This window comes from Pseudopipra pipra, chromosome 8, assembly GCF_036250125.1.
Source record: "Pseudopipra pipra isolate bDixPip1 chromosome 8, bDixPip1.hap1, whole genome shotgun sequence".
In the NCBI taxonomy this organism is placed as follows: Eukaryota; Metazoa; Chordata; class Aves; order Passeriformes; family Pipridae; genus Pseudopipra; species Pseudopipra pipra.
This window is the reverse complement of record NC_087556.1, coordinates 24,456,197-24,480,411: the sequence shown is the minus strand read 5'-3', so window position 1 is coordinate 24,480,411 and position 24,215 is coordinate 24,456,197. Positions and strand designations below refer to the sequence as shown.

Here is a 24,215-nt window from a genome sequence, read left to right as displayed (position 1 = left end):
GGATCTTATGGTACATTATTAATAAAAAACAAAGAAGCACAGGGAGCAACATGACAAAGCATAGATAAGAAAAAGAAAAAGGGACAGGTGAAGCAAAAGGACATGAGGACAAAAAAGGACAAAAGCGAAAGGTATGATTTCTCAAAATCCCTGGGAAAGGACATCACTTCTGGATCACATTAAAGACAGGGAGGGAAAAGAAGACAATGAAGAAGGAGAGATACAGAAAAGTAGAGAAAAAGCAGAAGACAGACAAACACCTGGCAGGTCCATGTTTGCAGAACTGTGCCCTACCAGGCCCCAGCATCCAGATCTGGACAGAGCTTTTCTACCCAGGTTTTCCCAAACTCCTCATCTTCCTCTACAACGGATAAAGAGCACGAGCCCCAAGATGGACACCAATACAAATGTTTTATGAATCTGGGGTTAAACAATTTTTGGGTTGGGATTATTTTTGGAAGGACCTCACAGAAGGTCTGAGTGTCATCAAAACTGCTACCACATTGCTACAGTGACCAGGCTTAGCACATCAGTTCCTTACAAACGAGAGTCTTCCTACTATTATTTTCCCTTATTGACTTTTTGTAATTTTTTTAATTTAGTTGAGGGAAATCTATGGTTGGCATTTATACTGGAAACAACTTGCACGCACAAAATATACACATATTTGTAACAAAGAAAAGGAAAAAAAATAAAAAAAGAAGACCTGGCAAAACAAAAGAACCAAGCTAAGAAAGATAATCAAAGTTGCCAAGCTTAAAAGAGAGTCATCAGGTACTTTAATTAAAGAAGGATTAAATTTCTCCCCCTTCTTTGAAGTTTAGCAGCAGGAAACTTTAACAGGGCAGGAAAGAAATTTCCTGCAAGGCAATAACCTGTAGTTTGTTTGGAATGTGCCTGAGACTAATTTAAAGACCGATGGTGAAATAAATTTTCACAAGTTAAAAAACAGAGGGGGGAAATACAGAAAGCAGATGGTGAAAGTTGATGAAATGCATGATAAATGTATTAATCTTTAGCAGATGTTTAACTTTAATATGCATATTGTTATCTTGTTTGCTTTTAGGCCTAGGGAAAGACATTTCATCTGAAAAAGAAAACTTCAGAAGGAAGAAATATGCTCACTGTGGCCTAAACAATTTTAGGATTCTGCTCTTCCTCCAGTCCTTCTTGATGCATTTCCATTTTTTTCAACTACTCCGTGCACGCAGTATCTGCAAAGCTCAGTTCTTGACCCTTCCCAATTTCCAATCACTCAAGCACATCTCAGAGCTCTTTTTGGCCCAATTTGTTCCCTCCTTGATCTCTGCTCCCCAAAGGGATTTCTGTGTCAGTCAACTTCGTGATTCAGCAAGGAAAGGTCTTAAGCAAAACAGGAACCAGAAAATCGCACAGGAGGTCCCACAACCTTCTTGCACATTCCACTGCAAATCCATCCACTCAGTAGATCATTGTGCCAGTCCACAGCATTAACCTCACTAAGAGAAAGCTCAAAGCTTTTCAGGAATTGAAACGGCCAGACTGTATACAAAACATAGAATTTACCCATATGAGAATATAAGAATACTTTCATTAAATAAGTTTTCCTTTTATGGCAGTTTAAGCAGCAGACATTCTCCTCTGCCAAATGTGTTTTCTTCAGAATTTTTTAAGCCTCAGCTTGGGGGAGAAAACATTCTTTGAAAAATCTCCCCTCCTAATTTTCCACCAGTGTACATATGAGAAACAAGAACAAGCACACATTACCAAATACATTTTCTTTAATGTGTTTTCAGTTCTTCCCATTTTGATGACTCTCATGTTGCTATCAGTGACCATAAATGAAAGTTCAGGATACCTACCTGCAAGGCACAACTCTGTGCTGGACTTCTCCCTAACGAGCAAAGGGGTCAGACAAATACAGACTGCAGCTGACTTTTTATGGCATCAGAGCAGTCACAAGAACGGTGAAAATAGAAGCATGCAGATTTACCTGGAGAACCTGCTGCTAACAACTCTGTTCTGCTGACAACAAAGGTACGAGACAGGGACAAGGGAACTAGAAGAGGGAGAGAAAAAGGATGAGATCACGACCAGAAAGGCAGCAGCTATCCACACTTGACAGGGGAAGGAGCCAATTGACATTGAAGAACTAAAACCAAAAGTGCAAATCAACTGTGAAAAAGTAAAGGGTTAAAACAAAAGCAAAACTAAAAAAGACAATCAAACAATTTTAAGAATAAACCAAAACACAAGGCTAAAGAAATCAGAGTGAAGTGAACAATTTTCACTTGCTAATTTACAGCACAGAACAGTCCATCAAGGTGCATTTAGTTTTGAAATAGTTCAAAAGGAGCGGTGGTGCCCACTCCAGCCTAGAAGGCAAGACTTAAAACAAGCCATTAAGCATTCAGAGGTGCTCTTCCTTATGGAAGCCAGACAAATAATAGAAATAAAACCAAAAGACACTTCATAGTTCTTCAAGTTTTCAATAAAATGTCAAGTGAGGCTGTGATTCTCCAAGCTCATCCCTTTGGGGATGGTGACTGTACCGCTTGCTCACCATTACTGCAAATCCCTCCCCAGCTGCAGTTGAAGAAAAAACCTTCACTCTTTCTTTGGGTTTTTGGTTTGTTTGTTTATTTTCTGTGTTTTTGTTTGCAGGGTTCTTTGTTTTTTTTGTTGTTTGGTTTCTTTTTAGTGTTTTATTCTCCTCTTATTGGCTTCATCTTCCAGGTGGGGAGATTAGGCACATGAAGTGTAATTAGGACATAGAGAAGAACAAGAGTTTTCTCTTGTTCTGCAACGACTTACACTTTCACTGAGCTTTCCTCTCTATACAGAGCAACAGGAATTTATTTTTATGAGCTCATCTTAACAGAAATCTCAGGATGCTGCAAGACATCATAAACCAAATTCCCTAAACCTGGAGGGAAAACCAACAAAATGAGGGGTTTGCTACAGGTAAAAGCCAATCTGTTGAAGGTAAACAAATCCAAGACTGGCTGAGATTAATTTAAAATAGTGCACATCCTTAAGTGCAACATGACAAAATCTAAGATGGATTTCAGGGCGCACAAAGAGGAGACCATCTGACCTGATAGCACTTGGGGCAACTGGCACGGTTGTGGGGAGGGTCAGCAACACAAAAAAACCAAACCAAACCAACAAAAAAAAAACAAAACATGAAAACACTCAAACTGAACAGTGCCGGCAAAACAGAGATGCCACAGGTAATTTCCAAGTGTAGGTTTGGTAGGAGAAGGGACCATGCCTACCCCAGCTCCATGCCTGGCCCATGTTGCAAAAGCTGAGGGTATGACGCAGTTGTACACGTGTCACAATTCCACGTGAACACCGTTGCCATCGCTGAGATAAAATCCAACCAGTGCTCTGCATGCTTTAAAATCTCTCAAACCTCAGAAGGCACAGGCTAGACTGACCAGACTGAAGCACACATAATTAAGGAAGAATTAGTCTTGCCTGTAAAAGTGTGCTCACAGGTCCAAGAGAACTGCTGCTGTTTGTAGAGTTTAACAAGGCTACACTCATCACTTACAAAACCACCTCCATTCCAACGCTGTTTGCTAATGGGCATACACGTAGGTACACAGATGTAAAGGGAATGCTTGTGAGTGTACAGTTAAAGCAAGCTGCCTCTCAAGTGCAATATAAACCCTGCTATGACAGCAGGACAATTTCAGCATAAGAAATACCTCTCTCTGAAGCTGAGCAAGCAGCATTGGAGCCTACTCTTGGTGGATTACATGACAATTCCCCAGTCTCCACAGGTGGGATGTGGCTGCCGTTTGTGTGTGGGAACTAGGCTCACATCTCACCCTCAGACATCACCTCTTCTCCCTCACTGATTTCTTGGTTACATTGCCACACAGGCTGACAGGAGCCATCGTTTTTCTGGCACTGCTGCCCTCCTTTTCCTCAAGAGAGCTTTAGAAACAAGACTGGTAAAGAGAACCATCCCCAGATTAACCAGGCTGTTGTTCCTAGCACCACTAGATGTCCCTCTGCCACTAATTACTTATTCTTGTTAATTCACTCTGTTACCCTACCACTGCCACGAGCAAAACTACAAAGCTTTCCACCAGTACCAACCACATCCCTCGCTAAGGCCAACACTCACATCCTCTGGGAGCTGGCAAGCTGCTGCCAGCTGCTGGGTTCCACCAGGGACACTGTGCCAGGTAGGCAGCTTTGCTGGCAAGGAGGCACCATTCACATCAGCCCCTTGGACACGGCGGGGCAGGACTGTGCAGGAGCATGTTCCAGAAGCAGAAGGTGAGAGGACATACCTGGTGATGCTGTGAGGGCCATCACCCCATAGTAGGAAAAAGCACCAGCTTCAAACTTCATCCCCTCTTTCCCAGCCTCCACTTCCACTTTCCCCTGTTAAGGAAAAGGAGAGAGAGCTGCAATTAAAAGGGACCACAGGTCTCAAGGCACAAGACCAGACTTGAGCCCTGAAAGACACTTTTGTCTGACATCCCTAAGCAGTGTCATGGTCCCTTCAGTTTGTAATGGTGCCTGAACAGGGACAGACCCTGAAGGGCAACAGGTTTTTGTGTCCTGAGCTCCCCTGGTCTTTGGTGCCCTGCAGCAGTGTAAGTCTCTGCAGAGGAAAGGATCACCACACAGCTTCAGATTGGTACCACTGTCCTGCTCCAAGTGCTGTCAGGCTGCTTTCCCTTGATGCAGAGTTAAAAAATACTCCTCCAGGAGCACAGCAAGCTTATATGTAGCACAGTCATCTGGGATCTTGAGACACAGAGACATTCTGGGCCACAACTCACATTCACAAGAAGTCCCCTCTAACACAAACATAGGAAAGGGAGATGGGAGACAACATGCAAGGAGGCTGTCTGCGATTCCCATAGGAACAAAGCCCTTATTCCTGGAGGATCAGCCTTGGGGCTACTTTGGTTTTCTTGGTTTCTAGCAGTTTTCCATATTTCAGCACCCGTAACTTCAGATCCTGCTCTTTCACAGAGTCTTACCTACAAAGGACCCTCAGTGCTTCCCAAACTGTACAAAACTACACTACCATGCAAACGGCACCTGTTTCTGTTGTAGGCTAAACCAAATGTTTATCATGTCCTATGCAAGACTCCAGAACAGAACCCATCATGTCAAACGTAGCTGTAAATGTGCCAGTTACTCTGGTATACAAGCAGCCAGAAATAACTGGCTTCTTAGTGGGGTCTGGTTTCCACATCCACCCATCCTTGCTAGTACTGAGACTCACAGCACATCACTGCAGACAGAAGAAATCTCATGAAGCTTTCAGGCTGAACTACACAAAAGTTGGAATTTCAGGCAAACAACCTAATTACCTGCAATGCTTTCCCCCTCTGTTTAAGCTGGAAAGAGCAGACAGACTGCCCATCCCAGGTGTACTAAGAAGACTGAACATCACCCAGATGCAATCAGGTCAAAAAGAGTCTAAAAGGTAGAATTTATTTCTGTGTTTATTTCATTAAGCTGAATTTAGAATTAACAATCATGCCTTTAAATGTACAACACTGGACTGGGGCAGAAAGAGGTGACAATGAACTCAACCTGCATGAACCCTGATACCAAGTCCATTTGTCTAACTGTCCCAGATGAGAAAACCCACAAAATCTGCCTAGCAGGAAGAGAGTGCCCAGCTCACAAATCCACTTTCCTGCTATCACAAGCAACAACTTCATATAATCCCTTTTAAAACCAATTTCACTCCACAACACAAATAAGTAGCTTATTTCTTCATTATAAACCTTCCAGAAGGTACGATTTAGAGACCCAGCCAAAGACTGGCTACACACAAGAAGAATATACATTTAATTGTGTATTGGCATACATTTACTGTGAAGGCATTCTTGGTCCCTTAATGTGAGAGAATAAGTCCAAGTCCGTTTAAGTAACAAAAGCAGAGTATTTATCCCCTCTTGATCCTGGCAGAACCAACCTCGTTACCATTTTTATAGCATGTACCTCCTGCAACATTCCCTTTTCCAAATGCATTATAGACCTGGTACACTGTGTTTGCTAAATATTTATTGACCGTAGAATAGCTCAGAAAGAACTGATTGTTCTTTTTGTATTGCCCATGTCCTCCATTTACATCTTTGCAGCATTACATCAGGAGCATTATCTTGCCTCTGGAATATTTCAGATTGCAACAATTCAGCCCATAAGAAAGAGCACTTAAAGAGTTACAGTGGCTCTTCAAACTCTTGAAAAAACTGATCCTTTTTAAAAAGAGAATTACACTGAATCCACAATATAATATTCTGGTGCTTTCTTAACTGTTTATCATTGACAGTGTTTAACTCCCCACAACTTTCTCTTTTTAAGGCCATGTTAAGATTTCAAGCCCTGTGTTAAAACTTTAGCTACAATGCTTGTACTTTTATAACCAAAACTGATTTTCAGTTATGCAGGACGGAAACATAGGCACCTTTCCAGCACAATCTCTCTTGAAGGACTATTCCTGCTCAAATGGTGCTAGATGGAAGTTTCTGTGTAAAGCTTTACTTAAGCTATTCAACCATTCCTGACAGGTATCAAAACCTCTACAGCAATCCTGTACAGAACATGCAGAAAACAGTCCTTCCACATCACCTAGGGCTCCAATCTAAGAACCACACAAGTGCAGGAACCTCAGAGTAGGGAAAGGGCTTGGATGCCAAGGTTCCCAGGGACTGAGAGCGCCCCAGGGAATGCAGGGGCTGTGGCAGGAGGTGGCATCAGTTCCATAGATGGAACGAGACCCCCAACAAAACCTGCACTTCCTGCAACACCTCAGGTACAGACTTCAAAATTGCACAGAAAAATGTCATTTCTCTAAACAGTCAAACTCCCAATGCCCCCTTTTGCAAAAGGGAAAAGCCCAGCAGAGAAAACATCCTGGCCGAAGTCCTATGATGTGCCATTTTTTGCAACCCTACTCTCCAAACAATGCCAGCTGCACACAGGGATGCCTTTGCATTGGCTATCCTACTGATACCAAAAGCATAAGTAATTTTCAACAGATGATTGGAAGTGGTAAGTGCTTTCTATCCTTCACAACTGGTTTAACTGAGGCTGAAAGCAGCTGCATGAGCTCTTCAAGGTTGGCATAAAGGAGGCAGCAGCAGTTCCCAGTAGCCATACCTCCCTTCTCATGTTTGAAAGAAGCCAAACTTCAACAACTGGAAGAGGTTCCCAAGAGAGGGATAAGTCAGGAGATAAAGGGTTTTGCAAATATCTACATAATCACATGTCTGACCTGTAAAATGAGAACAAAGTAGTCGACGGGCTTGTTTCGCTGGTAGAGGTAGTGTTCTGGGGCTTTCTTGTTCTTCTCATCGTATTTCAGCTCCTGGATGACGTTGGGATGTTTTAGCAGCCTGAGAAGGATCTTCTCTGACATCTGGGATGGACCAAATGCTTCTACTTCTATAACACAAGATACAACGTGGCATTACACCTCATATGCCTGGCAAGAAGTTAGCAATACTCATTAATAAGCATTTGCCTATAAAAGACACACAGATGCAGAGAGATCCATTATGGAATTGCAGGCTTCCTGTCTTTTGAGACTGTTAGATTTGTAAGGGGGGGAAAAAACCCACAGTAACATCCCAACTTTCATTATTGAAGTATTTTTCGAAACAACCAAAAACCATGTCTTCATCTGAAAGGGAAAAGAACAGGACAGCTTTGCCCTCTTGAGAGTTCAGAGTCACAGTTGTAACGGCTCATTGCAGAGTTGTAAAAATGGAAGAGCTTTAAAATTGGGGCACAGAGAACCTCTGAATTTGGTTTTTTCCCTCCCTAAAAGTTACTAAAGTAAAAGCATTTATTGCACTTAAATAAAACTTAAAAAAAAAAAAATGAATCACTGCTTGGGACCTAGAAAGTTGCCCTAGATAGATGTTCTACATAAATCAGACACAACTGGGGCTGCCACGGTTCATATGGGAAGAGTTACTCAAAGTGAGAGAGAGTGCAGGTCAGTTCAAACCACATGGGATTAATTCCTGACACACAGAACATGTTCTCTATCTACTTGATCTTCAGTGTTCCCAACAGGAGCTGTTTGAAGCAGAAAAGCTCATCCTTGTGTGGTAGAGTGAAGCCAGGGATGACGAGGTTTACACATGCAAATTGATAAGCTTTCCCAACACCTCATTTCAGAAAAAGGACCGTTATGACCCAGTACGTGTCATCTCCTAAAGATACTGTTCTCGATTTAGAACAGAGAAACCAAAACTGTATCTTTCATCTTATTTAGCAGTGGCTTCACAGACAGATCTGGATTTAAGATACACAATCCTTTCATCCACAAAATAAGTAGAGAAGCAGCACTGTAAGAGTATGTCTGTTGAGCAGGTGCTTAGGGAACTCCATCAAGTCTTGTACACTACATGAACAGTGCCTTGCTTGCTGTTAAATCCGCATCTTCCTGTTGAACTGCTTCCTTTCAAGGACATGCTCACATGCACATGAGCCGTAGGAGTCCGAGCCTTTTAAGGAATTACTGCCCCTCAGCTGAGATGTGATAACCAATCATGTACATTTTTCTTTCAAGTCACAGAGGCAAAATAAAGCATGAAGGCAGACTAGGAGCACCTAGGCAGGCAGTTACTGCATCTTAGAGGAGGGGAAGTACTAATTTCCAACTGGAGCTGACAAACTTGAAACAAAAAAACTTTATAATTTTCCACCCATGAATATACGTTGAACATAGCAGCGAAAGACGCCCGTCTGAAAGGCCTGAGTGTGAGAAGTCTTTATATGTCAAAGAGAGACAGCATGAGCAATAGAAAGGTATTTTTTCCACAAGCTCTCCTGTTAAAAGGTCTCATCTCTGAGGTGAAGGGACCAACTTTACGACGAAAGGCAATATCAGCTGCAAGAAACCATTCAAGGCCCTGGTCTCTGCCTATTTTAGCCCACCCAAGGGCTAAAACATCAAGGTGTTCTGGGATGGAGACAACTGTCCTCTGAAACCTGAAGTCATCAACGGAGGTCACACAAGCCAGACAGAAATCCATTTTAAAGAGTACAGTTCAACCACCTGTGCAGTCTGCATTAAATGTGTCAGGAGAGTTTTTCACTTGGAGTCAAAAAGTCTCATGGAACAGGTTTAGACCTTCCTGCAAAAAGTCCAGCATCTCTTTCTGGAGAAGGCGCCAGAGTGCAATTACAGTCAGCTGGCCAGTGGTATCGAGTCCTCTTTGGTTTGTTCCCTGAGCTCTTCCTAATGGGGTGTACTTGCTAGTCGTTAATCTGACGGACTCTAGACATGCAGTGCGGCACTTGGCATTCATCCTTACCTTTCAGACCAATTTAAAGTTACTGGTCCACCCCTGGTATATGTCTCAGAGGGTTCATGCCGACACTGAACACAGGAGAGGAGAGAATTTAAAAAGAAAAACACAACAGTGGCATTATTTGTCACCCCACAGTCCAGCCTCCCTTCCCGCCTATACTGTCCCACCCACCTCACCGGCCTTTGCTCACAAACTGCCTCCGAGGCTCTGGCACGATTGCAAAAAAAGATAACCCTCACTTGCCTGTTGCCAGGAACCGGTGCATTGCCAGGAGGAGCTGCGGTGATATTTTAACCTTCATCTCGCTGTCTGTCTGCTTGAAGGCAGAGAAGTCCTGCTTCCTGTCCCGGTGAGCTACTTTCTTTTTCGTCTTGTTATCAGCTGGGAAAGGGAGGGTGGGAAAAGAAAGGAAGGAAGCGATTTCTGTTAGAACGGGGTCCAATACGAAGCACACTGCCTGGAGTCAGCCAGGATGGCCACCCAGAGTACAGGGTGCTGGCAGACCCCTCTGCAAAGCCCTGCTCATCAGCACGCAGCACAAACCAGAAACAACCAGTGAGCTGTGAAGCTGTGGGGCCCTGTCCTGCAGAGCCCGTCATCCACAGCCTCTGTCACCTTGATGGGGGAAAGTCTCTGCTTGCAGACACCTGATCGCAGAGCGGCTCTGCACGTTACACGTGAAGTGTGTGTGCATTTCCAGGTGGGGAAGAGGAGTCCTACTCAGTGTTACTAAAGATCTAAAGGTGTTGTTTTGCAAAAATAGCTGTGATAGCTGCTTTTTCCAAATACATTCCCTAGAAAATTCCCAGCAAGCACACAGAGGAAATACGAAATAACTTATTTCTTATGCTGTACCACAGTTTCATTGACTCTTCACAACTGTGGCAAAATCCACATGCCTTTGGTTGAAGTAATTCCCAATGTCTAGAATATGCAGTTTCTTTTGTCCTGTCCAAACATCAGCAAAGGCTGGCAAAGTGTACAGCCAGGAGGTGGGAGACTTAATTCATCTGTGTCTTAAAAGAGGCTCTGTGGTGGGGAATCCCCATTTGTGAAAAACAACATGAAAGCGACACAAACAACCCAGCAATTGTCATCCACCCACTGAGCTAATCTGCCAAAATGTTTAAGAAACCAGGTAAGCAGAGAGCTATGGGTATGCTGGAGTATGGTATACATCAATTCCAGGGAGAAGAGGTCTCTGCTTAGATGGCAGGGTCTTGCTCTTCTCTGCTGACATGGTGGCAGTGTCTATAAGCAGCAGAATACTGTCAAATAGCTCTGAGCTCCACTGTATAGTGCAGGAAATCCAAGTGTTGAGGCAACTCCTGTGAGCCCCTCAGAGCTGAGGTACGGCTCAGGTTCTAGGGCCTTAGCAGGGAAAAATCCTGAGAACACTACAGCTACTTGTCTATCAGACCCTTAGTCAATTGGTTTAGAATGACTGTACTTTTCAGGGACCACAGGTAATTCTGGTACATTGATTCACTGCAGACAATTTGGGCAAGCACACAAAGAGGTGTAGGTGAAGCTGAGACTGAAACTTTGCACATACTCCCAGGTGCATGTTGCCAGATTTCGGGTTATGCATGCAAAGATGATTAAAGTGATGCACTGTAGCAAGGAAGCCCCTGAGATCTGAAGTCCTTTACATGTCCAAATATATTCTACAGACTACATAAATCTCAGAGTGGTGGAGTTTGAGGATTGGAAATGCACATTATCGGTAATTTATACGTTTCTAGATTTTCCCAAGTCACCTAGTCTTTTAGATATAAATACATTTAGATCCTCAACTTCCCATGGACAAGCCTGTACTACAAGACTATCACAGCCTAAACAGCAATACCATACTGATAGTAACTTACCAAGTCTGGGTATCTTGAGCTTATTCTGTGAGCAGTGCAAATCAGAAAATTTGAGATACTTGCTCCCAAGCGCATGGAGAGGAATGATGATGACCCATACCCTTTTTCTTTTTTTGAAAGCAGAAGCCTCTTACCTAGTAGTACTTTATCCAGGACTTTGGCTACATCAGGGACCACACCTTCTCTTCCAAAAGCAGGAATAGAAACCACTCAAGGGAGTGGCTACACACTAAAAACAATCCCTGCCTTAGAAATGTAGTCTGAGACAGAACTTACCTTGAAGTTACAGGAAAGATGGATACCAAAGCAATAGAAAGTGAAGAGGAGAAAAGTCCCCTAGCTGTAATAGGTAAGACGAATAGAAACTGTGCTTATTCTGAAAAGCTCAGAGAATGTTATTTTTCAAGTGCTGTACCTGAGAGGCTTTCATCACAAGGAGCTCCATCATTGCTCTGTTCAGAGAGGCAAAAATCACCACGAGTACAAGTTTAGGCCCTGGGACAGGGAAACATCTCTGTGCATCTCCTGTGGATAAGCTGTACCTCTGCAGGCTTCACATTGCATTTTTGGTACCTGAAGACAGGGCCAGCACATGGGGAAAATGCCTTAAATCTTTCTGCCTGTATCAGTCATCAAGGTAAGAGACCCAGGCTCTAAATCAAATGATGGGTGATTTCAACTCCTCCTACTTTTTCCTTGGCAGGTTATCCAGAAATCTTCCCTCAAGAAAAATGTTACACAGTGAGAGCAGAGCCACATGGCTTAAAGCCACTGTCTTGGCTTATTTTTGCAAGGGATGGTCTTAAATTGTTCTTCGCTATCCAAACAACTTTTGAGCTTCTTGTATGAGATAGGAACCAGGGATTGGATTGTGACAGATGTAACTGAATATGGACCAGGTATTTCCTGCCTGTCCCTTCTACAGTAAGTGAGATGGAGACACAGGCACTGAAATTATCTTGGCACGCTGAAGTGATCTCTGCTTACAGAGTGCTGTGGCGCTGTTTGGTTCTGCAACGTGAACAGTGTAATGCATGAGAGATATTTTCACTATAACTTTTGGTGAGATATCAACACATATTGCAACCATCTTCAGTAATTTCTGGGAATACTTAGACTTTTCCTTCAAATCAAAGGCAACAAGAGCTTCTGATGAGTGAGAGAACTCAAGAGGAGTGATCCAAATACGATTAAGACTGTGATCTCTCTTGTAATATTCCTGAACTTCAAGGCCTGATGCATAACATGAAAAATGATTGCATAGACTTCCCTGAAGGAGCCAGCTACAGAACAGGGAGTTCAATCCTCAGATCACCAATTCAGTTGGATGGGCAGGCAGGCTGCAGGCTGACAGGTCCTGCAAATGCACTGAGGCAATGTTCTAGGAAAGTTCCTATTCTCCTCCCGAGCTCTTTGTCTTTAGGACAAAGGATACATCTGCAGTGAGATCCAGACAAGCCAAAGAGGACAAAAATATTTTATCAAATGGACATGTGGTTCTGTCCAGCACACAAGAACTGTACAAGGACAGAGACAAGCAACTGCTTGAGATGGACACTTATCAGATACTCCAGGAAAACAAGGTACAGTTCCCAGAGGACTAGACTTGTCCATAGTCAGTACCAGGATGCCTGGTGCAGGCAGTCAGAGGTAGAGGCCAGAGTCTCACTCTGCACACCTCATGTCCTCCTCTCCCTCATGATCCCAGTGATATTCACACTCAGGTTGACAGCCTATGCCCCACACACTGCACAGGGTTTTTTAAGCCTGTGAGATTGTTTCATTTTAAAAGAAAGGTTTAGGAACTAACTAAGGCAGTTTTGTCAGTTCTTTTTGTCCCTAGCTGGGAAAGCCAAGTTTCCCTGTGTATCACTCCTATTTAAGCAACTGAAAGAAAGTCAGTGGGACAAAACCTGAAGCACTTTAGCAGCCTAACATTGTTTCCCATAAGGATGCAGCTCCTTCAGCCTACGGGTGCTAGACAGCAGAAGGTTAACAAGTCCATAGTCCTAATGGTAAAAGCATTATTTTCTAACTGGTGTCAATCACCTTGGCGTATCGAAAGATTAGATTCCAGCTATTGAAAGCTCTGTTCTCCTGACGTAGGATACTGATGTACACCAAGCTAGGATCTGTAGGTCTTGCCCGGCAAACTGGTGTTGCATAACCTTTTCTACATTGCTACACTTCCACTGGATGACAGTGGAAATAATAGGGCAAGTAATTTTTATTCCCGTAGCTCCACAGTTTAAATGGGAGAAGTGAAACACATATCAAAAGAAGTGTGACGAGCAGGTTCAGGGAGGTGATTCTCTCCCCTCTATTCTGCTCTTGTGAGATCCCACCTGGAGCACTGTGTTCAACTCTGGGGCCCCCAGCACAAGAAAGGCATCAACCTGTTGGACCAAGCCCAGAGGAGGCCACTAAGATGATCACACGGCTGAAACACCTCTCCTATGAAGACAGGCTGAGAGAGCTGGGGCTGTTCAACCTGGAGAAGAGAAGGTTTGGGGGAGACCTTATAGCACCTTCCAGTACCTAAAGGGAGCTTACAAGGAAGTTGAAGAAGGACTTTTCACAAGAGCATGTAGGGATAGGACAAGTGTGAATGGCCTTAAGCTGAAGGTAGGTAAGTTCAGATTAAAGATTTGGAAGAAATTCTTCCCTCTGAGGGTGTTGAGGCACTGCAACAGGTTGCCCAGAGAGGTTGTGGACTCCTCATTCCCAGAAGACCAGGTTGGACGAGGCCCTGAGCCCCCTAGTCCCTATCCATGGCAGGGGGGTTGGAATGAGATGATCTTTAAGGTTCCTTTCAACCCCAATCATTCTATGATTCCATATATTTAACCTACCTGTTTCAACAGCTGTTTGGAAATAGAAGTGTTCGGTAAGATGGAGTCCTCCCCTCAGAGAAGCAACTTCCCAAGGCTAAAAAAAATTCATTAGGTGAAAGCTGTAGAGAGTGCACTGCTGCAGCTGCCAATAGATGGACCCCAGCCCGACACGGAATGTCCCTGCAGCATGGCCTGGCCGGGGGTCCTGCTTGCCGAGACACACAGCTGAACAGCACAGGGGTGGGGATGTACAGATTCTCTAAGATGATGCTTACATCCAGCCTCTTCATCCACAACATGCAGAACACATGCACAAGGGTGTGTTAAGATATTTCAGTTGTAGAAAAATCCTAGATTTTACTTGTGGCAAGCCACCTCTGAATCTGTATGCATGAAAAACAGCAGGACTCCAGTTGCACTAAGGTGATGATTAAACTTGCCTTCAAGCAGAAAGAGCTAAATAAGACAGGTCACCAGTCAAACCTGGATCAGAAGGGTGAACAAGCAGTCTATGCAGTCTGAGGCCAACACAGAACACAAAGCTTTCTCTACTGGGCCTCTGAGAAGGTTGTGAAATGCTCTCCCACCATGACTAGAGCCGTGGGAGTGCAGGATAGATTCCTGTAGTGTGCCAACCATGAAAGAAATGCTCCAACTTTCCAATACTAAGAGCCAAACACACAGACCACTCTTCACGACACTGGCTGAGATGCAGTCAGAGTCACCCACCTGTGTCATGACAGAAACCTCTTCTCTCCACCCCCTTCAGCATTCCCTATACAAAGTCTCATGCTCAGAAGTACTCAGTCTACCCAGATGCTGATGGGTCAGACATATTTAATACTTTTTTGTGTTCCCATCTTCTGCTTGCTCTCAACATCTCTGCAAGCCATAAGACATGGCAGAATAGAGCCATCTGAAGAAATACATTTATGTGGCAAGCAGCCTCCAGAAGTTCAGCTGCAGAGCCTCAGCAGTGAGAGCAGTTTTCAGCAAAAACTGTAAATACACTATTGCTTCTACTCTAATGCAGTTCAAATAGGTTTTCATGGAAACAACAGAAAGGCACAGCTCCAACACCAAGGTCAGCCATTTTATCAAATTTCAAGTTTCCATCAAAGCAAAACAAAACATTTCTAAAACTTCAGAACAAAGTGTAACAGTGCTGCCAAAATTTTTCATAACGTCTAATTTTAAGTAAACACCTAGTACAGGGCAAATCAGTCCAAGGTTTCAAGTTGGCTTGATCTGAGCTGAGCAAGGCAGCTTGATCTAATAATGAACAGCATCAGAGATGGGGTTACTAGCCCTGACACTCTCATATCAACACCAAAAATGAGCTGACTTAACACATCACGGACAATAAAGTACCTTCAGTGAACCCAAAGTATGTTTCCATTGTTCCCATCACTACACCAACTGGAGGTGGTTACAGCACCTCAATCTGCCCAAATCCAAAATCTGTTACACTTTCTGTGATCCTCACAGCTTCTAGGGACTTCTGCTCTCTCCCTTACTGTTACAGTTTCCTTCAATTTAAGCAGTGGAATAAACTTCAGTACCTCATAAAGAAATTAGGAGTTCACCTCCACAGTACATAGCACGATTCACCCCCCAAAATTTTGTGCATCCTCCAGGAAGCCTAGAAAGTTCTGAACCAGGAATTTCCAATAGTAAAACCTTCCCAAGAAGGAGAGTTTTAAGTGAACTCAATGTTCACCAACTCTGTTTTGTTAATCTAGGAAGCCTTCAGATAGCAAAATTAAATTCTCATTTCCTTGCTCTCTAACATGCTATTAATGGACAAAGCTTTTTTTGTCCTGAAGAACAACATGGCATAATCCATGTGTTTTCTCTTAACAAACATGGGGGGGGAGAACATTGAAAACCATATGCGGTGTCTTCACTCACAGAAACACGAAAACACCTCAAAGGTAGACAAAGATAGGATCTTTTTAGAGTATAAAAGAAAGTCTGAATTCAGCCTGTAAAAGCATTATGCTGTAACTGATTAGCCCAACAATTCATTTGCGAAGGTATGAAAAGAAATCAATACTAACTGGACCTCTGTGATTCGTATACTGATTAGACTGTTCAGCATATCGCAAAACACAACTGTGATTTACACGAACCTTTGGGCACATAAATACTGGTAAAATACTAACCAGCTACAGAAAGCAGTTCAGGCAAAAACAAGTAGAAGTATGTCTACCCCTGAGTGTAAAGTGCTCATCAGGAATTTGGTTTGGAGGGAAGACAGAAGATGCTTGCGTTGGCCTGAAAAAGATGCTGTAGAAACATTCCAATCCCTTTCATGAGGAAAGAAGAAGAAAGCAAAGGACAGCTGAAGAGTGTTAAAGATACTTAAAATTATTATTTCTACTATAATAGGATCTAAAGACATCCTTGTGCTGCACGCAAACACATAGTAAAAAATAGCATCTGCCAGCAAGTGATCAAAATACAGATAAGACATATGAAGAATGACAGAAAGGAAGTCCTGTATGCACAGGTCAGATTGTGCAGATGGGAAGAGAAGCAAAGACACTTTAGATAACTGGTCAAAGACTAGATAAACTCTAATCTGGGAAAGAAAAGGATCCAGATCTCTCAAGTCCCAGGTAATGGCTGACCTACAGCATCATGTCCCTCAACATATGTTAACACAAGGAAGGAAGGAGCTGTACTGACTGATAAAAACAGAAGGCATTTAGGACATGCTGGTTTTCGGCCCTGAAGAAGACTTTCCATTCTCAGGAATTCTGAATGAATGACAGAGAGAGATTCTAAAGAGACTCCTTTCCTCTTCCTCGAGGCAAGGTATTTGCCTGCCTTCTTGCTAACGTATGGTAGTACCTGGACTACAGATCCTTGAGACAGAGAGAAGATAGGGGAAAGCGAGTGCTGTAACAGAAAGGTTTAACAAGGCCACAGTGGTGGAGAACAGGTAGCAGGAGAGAAAAGATTGTTGCAGATGCAAACCTCCTTGATGAAAAGGTCAAATAAAGACACTTGTCTTGTTTCTGAATTAATACAGCATAAAGCAGTGAGGTACCCATGCTGTAAAACCAAAAATTGCTTCAACCACTTGAGGGATCTGCAGGTCATTTTGTTAAGGAAACTTCCTTAACAATTTGACCACTAAGATTTTAAATCAGCAACGTAACATCTCACAAAACACAGCTATAAACACAATTGCTGCTGGATGGAGTCTTCTGTCTCATCCATAAACAAATTGCAAATATTTCTACTCACTGTATAGATCTGTTTCGTCCAGAATTTCAGACTTGATGATCTCTTCAATCACATCTTCTAAAGTGACAATTCCCAGAACTTCATAAAAAGGATCCCCTTCTCCTTCATTGTTTACTCTTTGTACTATAGCCAGGTGAGACTTGCCTGCAAGGAGACAGATCAGCAATTCAGACATTTCAGAAATTCCTGAATGATCAGAAATTATAGCAGAACCATAGACACACAGGCATAAATAAAAGACAAAAAGGTTGGTGTCAGGCTTTATGAAAAAAGGTGCAAAGTTTAACAGATGCTTGAAATCATAATCTGGTTTATGTCTGAGATACACATTCCTGGGTCACATAAATCCACCTAATACACTAAAAGAGAACAACTAAAGAGATGAGTGTTCCCATTCTAATGTCTTTCCCAGCAAAACAGTCACCCTGGCATTGAATTCATTATATTATCTTGTTAACAGTTGTTCTGCTTCTTGTCTCATGCACTGGCAGAGGAAGGCCAGGCTGGAGCACTCCTTTGCAGTGAGGTCCCGTAGATGTTCTCCTCAAGCTTGGAAACAACAGCAACAATGGCCAAACCACAGAAGCATGGGGACAGGGCAGAGCTGGGGAGAAGGGGTCAGCCCAATCCATCAGTTTCTCTTTTTCTCCTCCCTTCCTCAAAAATAATTTATTTATGTATTCTCCATATAGAGGGGGGACAACTTATTTTGGAATTAATTAACTAAAATATCCAAAGTGACAGTGTCTGATCAACAAAGAGAAAAGCTGAGATATTCTAGTGGCTCTGAAGATCCCTGAGCTGTGCATCATTTGCAGTGAATTCCTAAATTCCTTTCTGCCACAAGGAATAATGATGATGACAATATTATTATGAGCCTTCAAACTGGCTTTGATACCCTTGGTTGCCATTTCCCTGACTGCCACTGAAAGCCAGTCTTTTGTAAAGCTGCATAAATAGTAACATGCATTATGCATTGAAAGGGTCACCAAATGCAAGTGGCATTCTGAAGTACTAACACAGCAGACAGAAATATGCTTTCTGAATTTTCAGGAGTTAAGCAACGTTGCCTCACATTCTTCTTTGCTGGTATCAAAAACGATACTTATCCCCAATTGCGGATACAACCAAAATAGTCCAACTTTGCTTACACCCCCTTTATAGGCAATAATGTCTGCATGTTTTAAGATTCAGATTATTAGACTAACAAGCATTCAAACTATTTGAACCCAGACTTACTCATGCTTAAAGAATGAAAATATCCCGAACAAATTAGACAAGGGAGGAAAACTTATCAACTACTGATATAAACATTGCATCAGGTCAAGTCAATTCACTTTGGTAAGTTTTTCACATCTGCTTTCCCAGGGACTCAACATAAGCAGTTAAAAACAAATTCTTGGTGAATGCTGTCTGTCGAAAGTTAAATTCTTTTGCTATTCCCAGCTTGTGATCATTTAAAAGGAATTTTCCAAAGCAGGGTCTAATATTAGACTCAAAATGAAGTTTCCATTCCACTTAGGCGATATTCTCACCAAAGTAACTACTGCATAATCTGATTGTCTTGGAGCTACTCGTTTAGATGCAGATGGACATACTTTAAATACCAACTCCACAACACTGCTGAGTCTTATCTTGAGGAGACCTTATTCTACAGTGAATTAATAGAAAGATGATTTGTGATTTTTAAACTATCAATATGCATATTGTACTGAAAGTCTTTCACTGTGCCAGATTTTACAGGTTTTATTTCTTTGCATTACTTGCAAGACCTCCAGCTCCTTTTACCACTCAATGAACTGCATTAAAATAAAAAGTCACTTCATAAAAACGTGAAATATTTAAGTGTGGTTATTATTGCTGTTCCCTTATAATATATTACTCCAATTATATCCTTTCAGCATAACAATATTCAATAAAAACTGCAGCACGAAATAACATTACACAGACAAAACAAATATTGCAATTTTTTCCCCAGTGCCTGCTCAGCTATTAGTATATTTGCTTGCAAGTCAAAAGGCATGGCTCCTTCCAGAACCATTTCTATCACAGACCAGAGTAGCTCATTAGCACATGCTTATTCAGATGCTAATTCCTCAGGATGACCATTCTCATACTTAGTAAATGGAAGATCTGTAGAAGTGGGTTAAATTAAAAAACCAAAAACCCTGAAAGACAATGCTATCAACTTGGTGTTTCAGCTTTGATCAGAATCATCAAATTTGAGTCTTTGCCTCCACTTGTGTACTGCCTATCATAATGCTGAATTAGGTAATGAAATTTTAAATTTTGAAAAGAACAGTGGAGTTCTGGACACATCTACAAGTAATAGGAGAGACTTATGAAAATGGGATTGGGGAAGGACCTGAGCAGCTGGCAATACAATGGGAAGTTGTGCACAGGTTTCATCCACAAACCAGTTACATGCCCTTTCCAGCAGAGTGGTCCCCACCAAGAATTCAGGATCACTAAAATACGTTATGCACTCCTCATGTGAGTAGCTGATCCAAGCAACAGTACCTAATGTGAGACAAGTGACCAAAATCTGTACCAGCTACTGCCCTCTTAGACAAAGTGAGTACATCCAAACTCAGGCTGACACTAACCTTTCTTACCTCTTGACTGTCAAGTTTTCCTGTTCTGGACTTTCACGAACTCATCACTTTGTTGGGGTGAGAGGAATTGAAGCCAATGCAATTAGGTTGCCCCTAGAAGCCTGACTTCTGCTCCCATGTCTTCTCTTTCTTACCATTGGCTCCAATGTTCATGTAGTGACTTGATGAGACAGACCAGATCCGAAAATTACATTTCTTGGGGTTTTGCAAGATAATTTTGACCTAGATGCAATAATTTGCCAGAATTCATCAGACAGTGGAAAAAGCCCCAGAGCTGGTGATGGAGATATTACAAAGATGCATTCCCAGACCGGCTGCCCTCTCAGACACAGATGACTGCAATATACTCTCCACGTATGGAAGTAGTCAAGGCAGAAAAGGCTAAAGGAAAAGCTAGTGGAGTACAGACTTCTTTATACATAGTAAAAGAGCACAACACAGCATGTGCTCAGCTTTAAAAGTGGTCTGTGAGTAAAATAATGACTCCTCTGAGTGTTTGAAATAGAAATGGGCTACAGCTTTATTCAAGTACTTTATCAGGACACTGGCAATTGTTATACCATTTTATTCAACTGAGAAAGAGAGGTTTCAGCCTGTATTTCCCACTGCTAAGGACGTATAATACATAACCAATAGAGAGCTGAATAAGGTAAATGTCTAGGTAAGGACACCTGGACTGTCTGTAATATTCCTAGGGCTTTGAGAGCAGAACACAAATTAAACAGAGAGAACAGGTGTGCATGGAAATGATATAAATAAGTTCTGTATTTCACTGGTTAGGTGAAATATAGAAAACTGTGGTTAGGCCACAGTCTCTAACCATACTACATAGATGACACTAATACTTTAATCACTTGTTTTAAGTGTTGATACAATGAGATTTAGCAAGTGGGCAGCTCTGCAGCACTGCCAGATCTCATGACAAAGGCATAAATGACGTGAGTGATGTGTGACCCACAACTCCTCTGTGGCCACAGGCAGGCAGCATTTGCTTTCTGCCTCAGCTTCCCCCATGTACAGCAATGGTCAGTGACACCACCAAGAGCCTGTGGAGCTTACATGTGTACATGGCTTGAGCTACAAGTTGTGACAAATTTTAACCTCTCAGTTACATTCATGGACAACTAAAGCACCAAGCAGTTTTGTTAAATGCAAATCCAATCTCATCTCATTGCTTAAAACCCTGCCACTCAGCTTAGATTTTGCTCTGTACCACAACTTCTGATTGATAAATCAAGCTAATTAAGAAACATGAAGATACTTAGTGAAATCCACATGAGCAAGTGAACCTAGAAGGAGCTTCTGGGAGTCCATGTGGTTTACTGACCACACAGAACAGAACTGGAAGAAATGCCTGAAATACTCATTCTCTTACAGCACCTTGACCATTTCTTGAAAAATTTATTAACTAAAAAAATCAGTGCTAAATCAAAGCTATGGTAGACATTTATAAAACAGAAGATTGCTTTAAAGGCAGTCTGTGGTAAAACAAGAATCAGGCCAGTCAATTTTTGTTAAAACCAGTAATGTGAGTCTGCTGTTGGTAGGTGCCCTGGTATGTTAAGCTATAGCCTGTTTAATATGCCTTCAATGACATGGAGAAAAATCCCAGGAGGCACTTAGTTGCCCTTGAATTTACTAACTAATGATCTGTGCTTCTGAAAAATCCCCCTGTTTATTCTTACACGACTGTTTTCATTTTGACTGATTTCTACAAAGGTAAACATTTGGGTCTGTCAGTGAGATTCACAGGTTCAACAATACATTACAAAAAACAATCAATTTTAAAATGTGTTGTATAATTTAACCATTAAAAATAACTCCCTCTGGGATGGCCCCAGCTTGCAAGCAATTATACCAAAGTAAAAAGTGTTTTCCTAAGTTTCTTTTCTGCAGCACAGTTCAAGGACGTTAAATCTCTATTCTTTTAGCAGAAATTTGCATTCATGCTGTTTGCTTTTCCACTTTGATTATTTTCAATGGGGAAATCAGACTGCTACTTTCTACACACACACACACAAACTGGTGCATGCTGCCTTTGGGTTCACCAGACACCATTCACTGAATTAAGACAAACCCAAAACTTCTGCACAAACATAATCTAGATTTAGACTAGGCTTTTTAGATCCTGCTCTTTTCAGCAGCAAAACACATAATTTTGAATATATGTTTGGGAAGGGAACCTGATAACTAATGTTCATTTAATACAGCCACATGAAACTCATCCAGATCCTCAAGGAAATGAGTGAAAGTATCAGCACAACCACAGGGAATACAGTGATTCTCCTTTAAACTGGAGAGCTCACAGACTTGTACAAACATTAACTAGAAACCACAGCAGCCTTCACAGGAAAATAAAAAAGTAGCACTTTAAATAGACTCTTTGTGTTAAAGTCCATTTAGTGGGAGGACATCAAAAAAAAAGCAAAAATCAGGGAGAGTTTCAGAATGACTTCCTGACAGTGAATTGTATTTGTAAGGAATACTTTCCCAGGGGAAACGACAGAAGCTCAGTTACTTGCAACTTTGAAAACTCGACTGGACAAAGCTCTTAGAAAGGACTCAATTACCGTCCCCTGCCCTGTGGCAGATGAAAGAGAAGCGATGAGCTAACATTTTCCATCTCCAGCAGCCTATCAGTCAGTGCAGGCGCTCCGACCCAACCGCTGCCTACCCTTCAATCCCTTCTGGTGGGACCGTGGTGAGACACACGCTGACAAACTTAATTTGCTTTGCTGATGCTTCTAAATGTAAGGGCGCAGCTCTAGACAGGTGGAACCTGCTGCAGCTTTACATGCAACTGAACTGAACCTGGCAACAAACTTGGATCACAAGCTGGGAAATCACCATAGGTACATGAGTAAAAGAAATTAGCTGGGAACCAGAAATAGTTCGAGTGCAAAGAAAAAGGTCATTTCAACTTAGAGCTCTGCTATCAAAGTGAAAATCTTAGGGAACAATAAGAAGTGAGAACATCTAGGGAAAACTATTACCACGTGTAGGCAGGCAGCAAGAACAAAAATGAGGAGTGAAAAGTTTCAGAAACTCCCTGAATATTATTAATGACTCCCTTGCCATGAACAGCATGACAAGGCTTCCCAGTCAGGCAGTCCTTATGCAGTAGGGAGTTTGGGCTGAATATGGCTGGTGTTGACAATAATCAGGGTCCACGAGGGTGTGAAATGCACATCACTAGCTGGGCTGCTCTCAGTGTTGGCCAGAACTCTGATTTCAGCCTGGTAAATGAACCAACACAAGCTGCTTCCCAAACCTGGAAGCTACTGTCTTTGAGAATTATCCACTGGATCTGAAGGAGAGGAAGAGATGGAAAACATAACACTTGAGAGAGAGAAAACTCTCTTGAAAGCAAAAAGGGTTTGGACACCTCTCTTAGGCTCTAACCTGAGTACAAGGTTGTGATATCAGGACACTGGTGGCTTGATGTGAGAAGCAGGCTGGAAGTTTTAAAAAAGAAAAAAATCAAGGAAGCACTTCAGGAGTGCAGCAACTAAAATCAAGAGAAGAGGTGGCAACAACAAGAAGAGAAAATATTGAATCTGGAGAGAGACCTAGTGTTATTTGGGCTGACACAGAACAAAAAAGTTCATATAAAATTTAAGGCAAGCAAGCAGAATATTGAAGTCATTCTTGGTCATGGTTCAAGTCTTCCACACCAGATTCAAAAGATACTGAAGTGTGACTTATGCTGATGTGATTTTCCCTGTGTCTCCACTTCCCAAGGCACGTAATGACCTTTTGGAAAGAAGTGTAAAAAATGCATCTCCTTACTGCCTCACACCTCCACAGCATGGTCAACAAGGATTTTTTCTTAGTGTTCAAGGACCCTAAAAAGGAGCTATGCTAATTTTATTACTTCCCTGTTTGTTCAAGATTGTCCCACTGATTTCAGCATTCCTTCAGGAATGAAGAGCAGACACCCGCCAGCAGAAATGCCGCCAGCAGAGGGAGCGCAAAACCTTGGGTTTGCGAAATTCAACGCTTCAGGTCCTCCCCAGACCTCAGTCCCTCCGAGAGCAGATGGAGAGGACAGGTTCTGGATTCTGGCATCGGTGGGGCCGGGCTGCTGAATCCTTCGAGAGATGTGAACAGCTGGAAATCCAGACCAATGACCCCTTTCTGCCACGGCCTGTTCAGTGTCTCCTTCTGCAACTTTTCATTGCTGCTATGACTTGTACCCATCCCACCCTCCTCCCACTTCCCTGCCCTAGGGGGGACAATTTCCTGAGCCCTTCATAAGGGCGCAGGAGAGGAAACCATCACCCTTGTTAGTCTCCTCCAGTCCAAGAGGCTGCTTCCACTAACCAACAGTTAATCCACTAAATGAAAACA

The 24,215-nt window shown here is 42.4% G+C and overlaps 1 protein-coding gene across 4 annotated transcripts in view; it reads right to left on the bottom strand.

Annotated features, from left to right (window-relative positions):
• The window catches only part of CNNM2 (cyclin and CBS domain divalent metal cation transport mediator 2), a 119,686-nt gene that overhangs the window by 12,502 nt on the left and 82,969 nt on the right, over positions 1 to 24,215 (bottom strand). The window contains exons 2-6 of one of the 4 annotated variants that reach the window (XM_064663202.1): positions 17,251 to 17,394; positions 9,537 to 9,674; positions 7,244 to 7,413; positions 4,290 to 4,383; positions 1,973 to 2,038 (exon numbers count right to left, since the gene is read on the bottom strand). In XM_064663202.1, the coding sequence (XP_064519272.1) occupies positions 1,973 to 2,038; positions 4,290 to 4,383; positions 7,244 to 7,413; positions 9,537 to 9,674; positions 17,251 to 17,394 (612 nt within the window). Of the gene's footprint in view, positions 1 to 1,972; positions 2,039 to 4,289; positions 4,384 to 7,243; positions 7,414 to 9,296; positions 9,362 to 9,536; positions 9,675 to 17,250; positions 17,395 to 24,215 lie in introns of those variants that run through there. The other 3 variants (XM_064663204.1, XM_064663203.1, XR_010432333.1) reach the window with 3 other exon arrangements.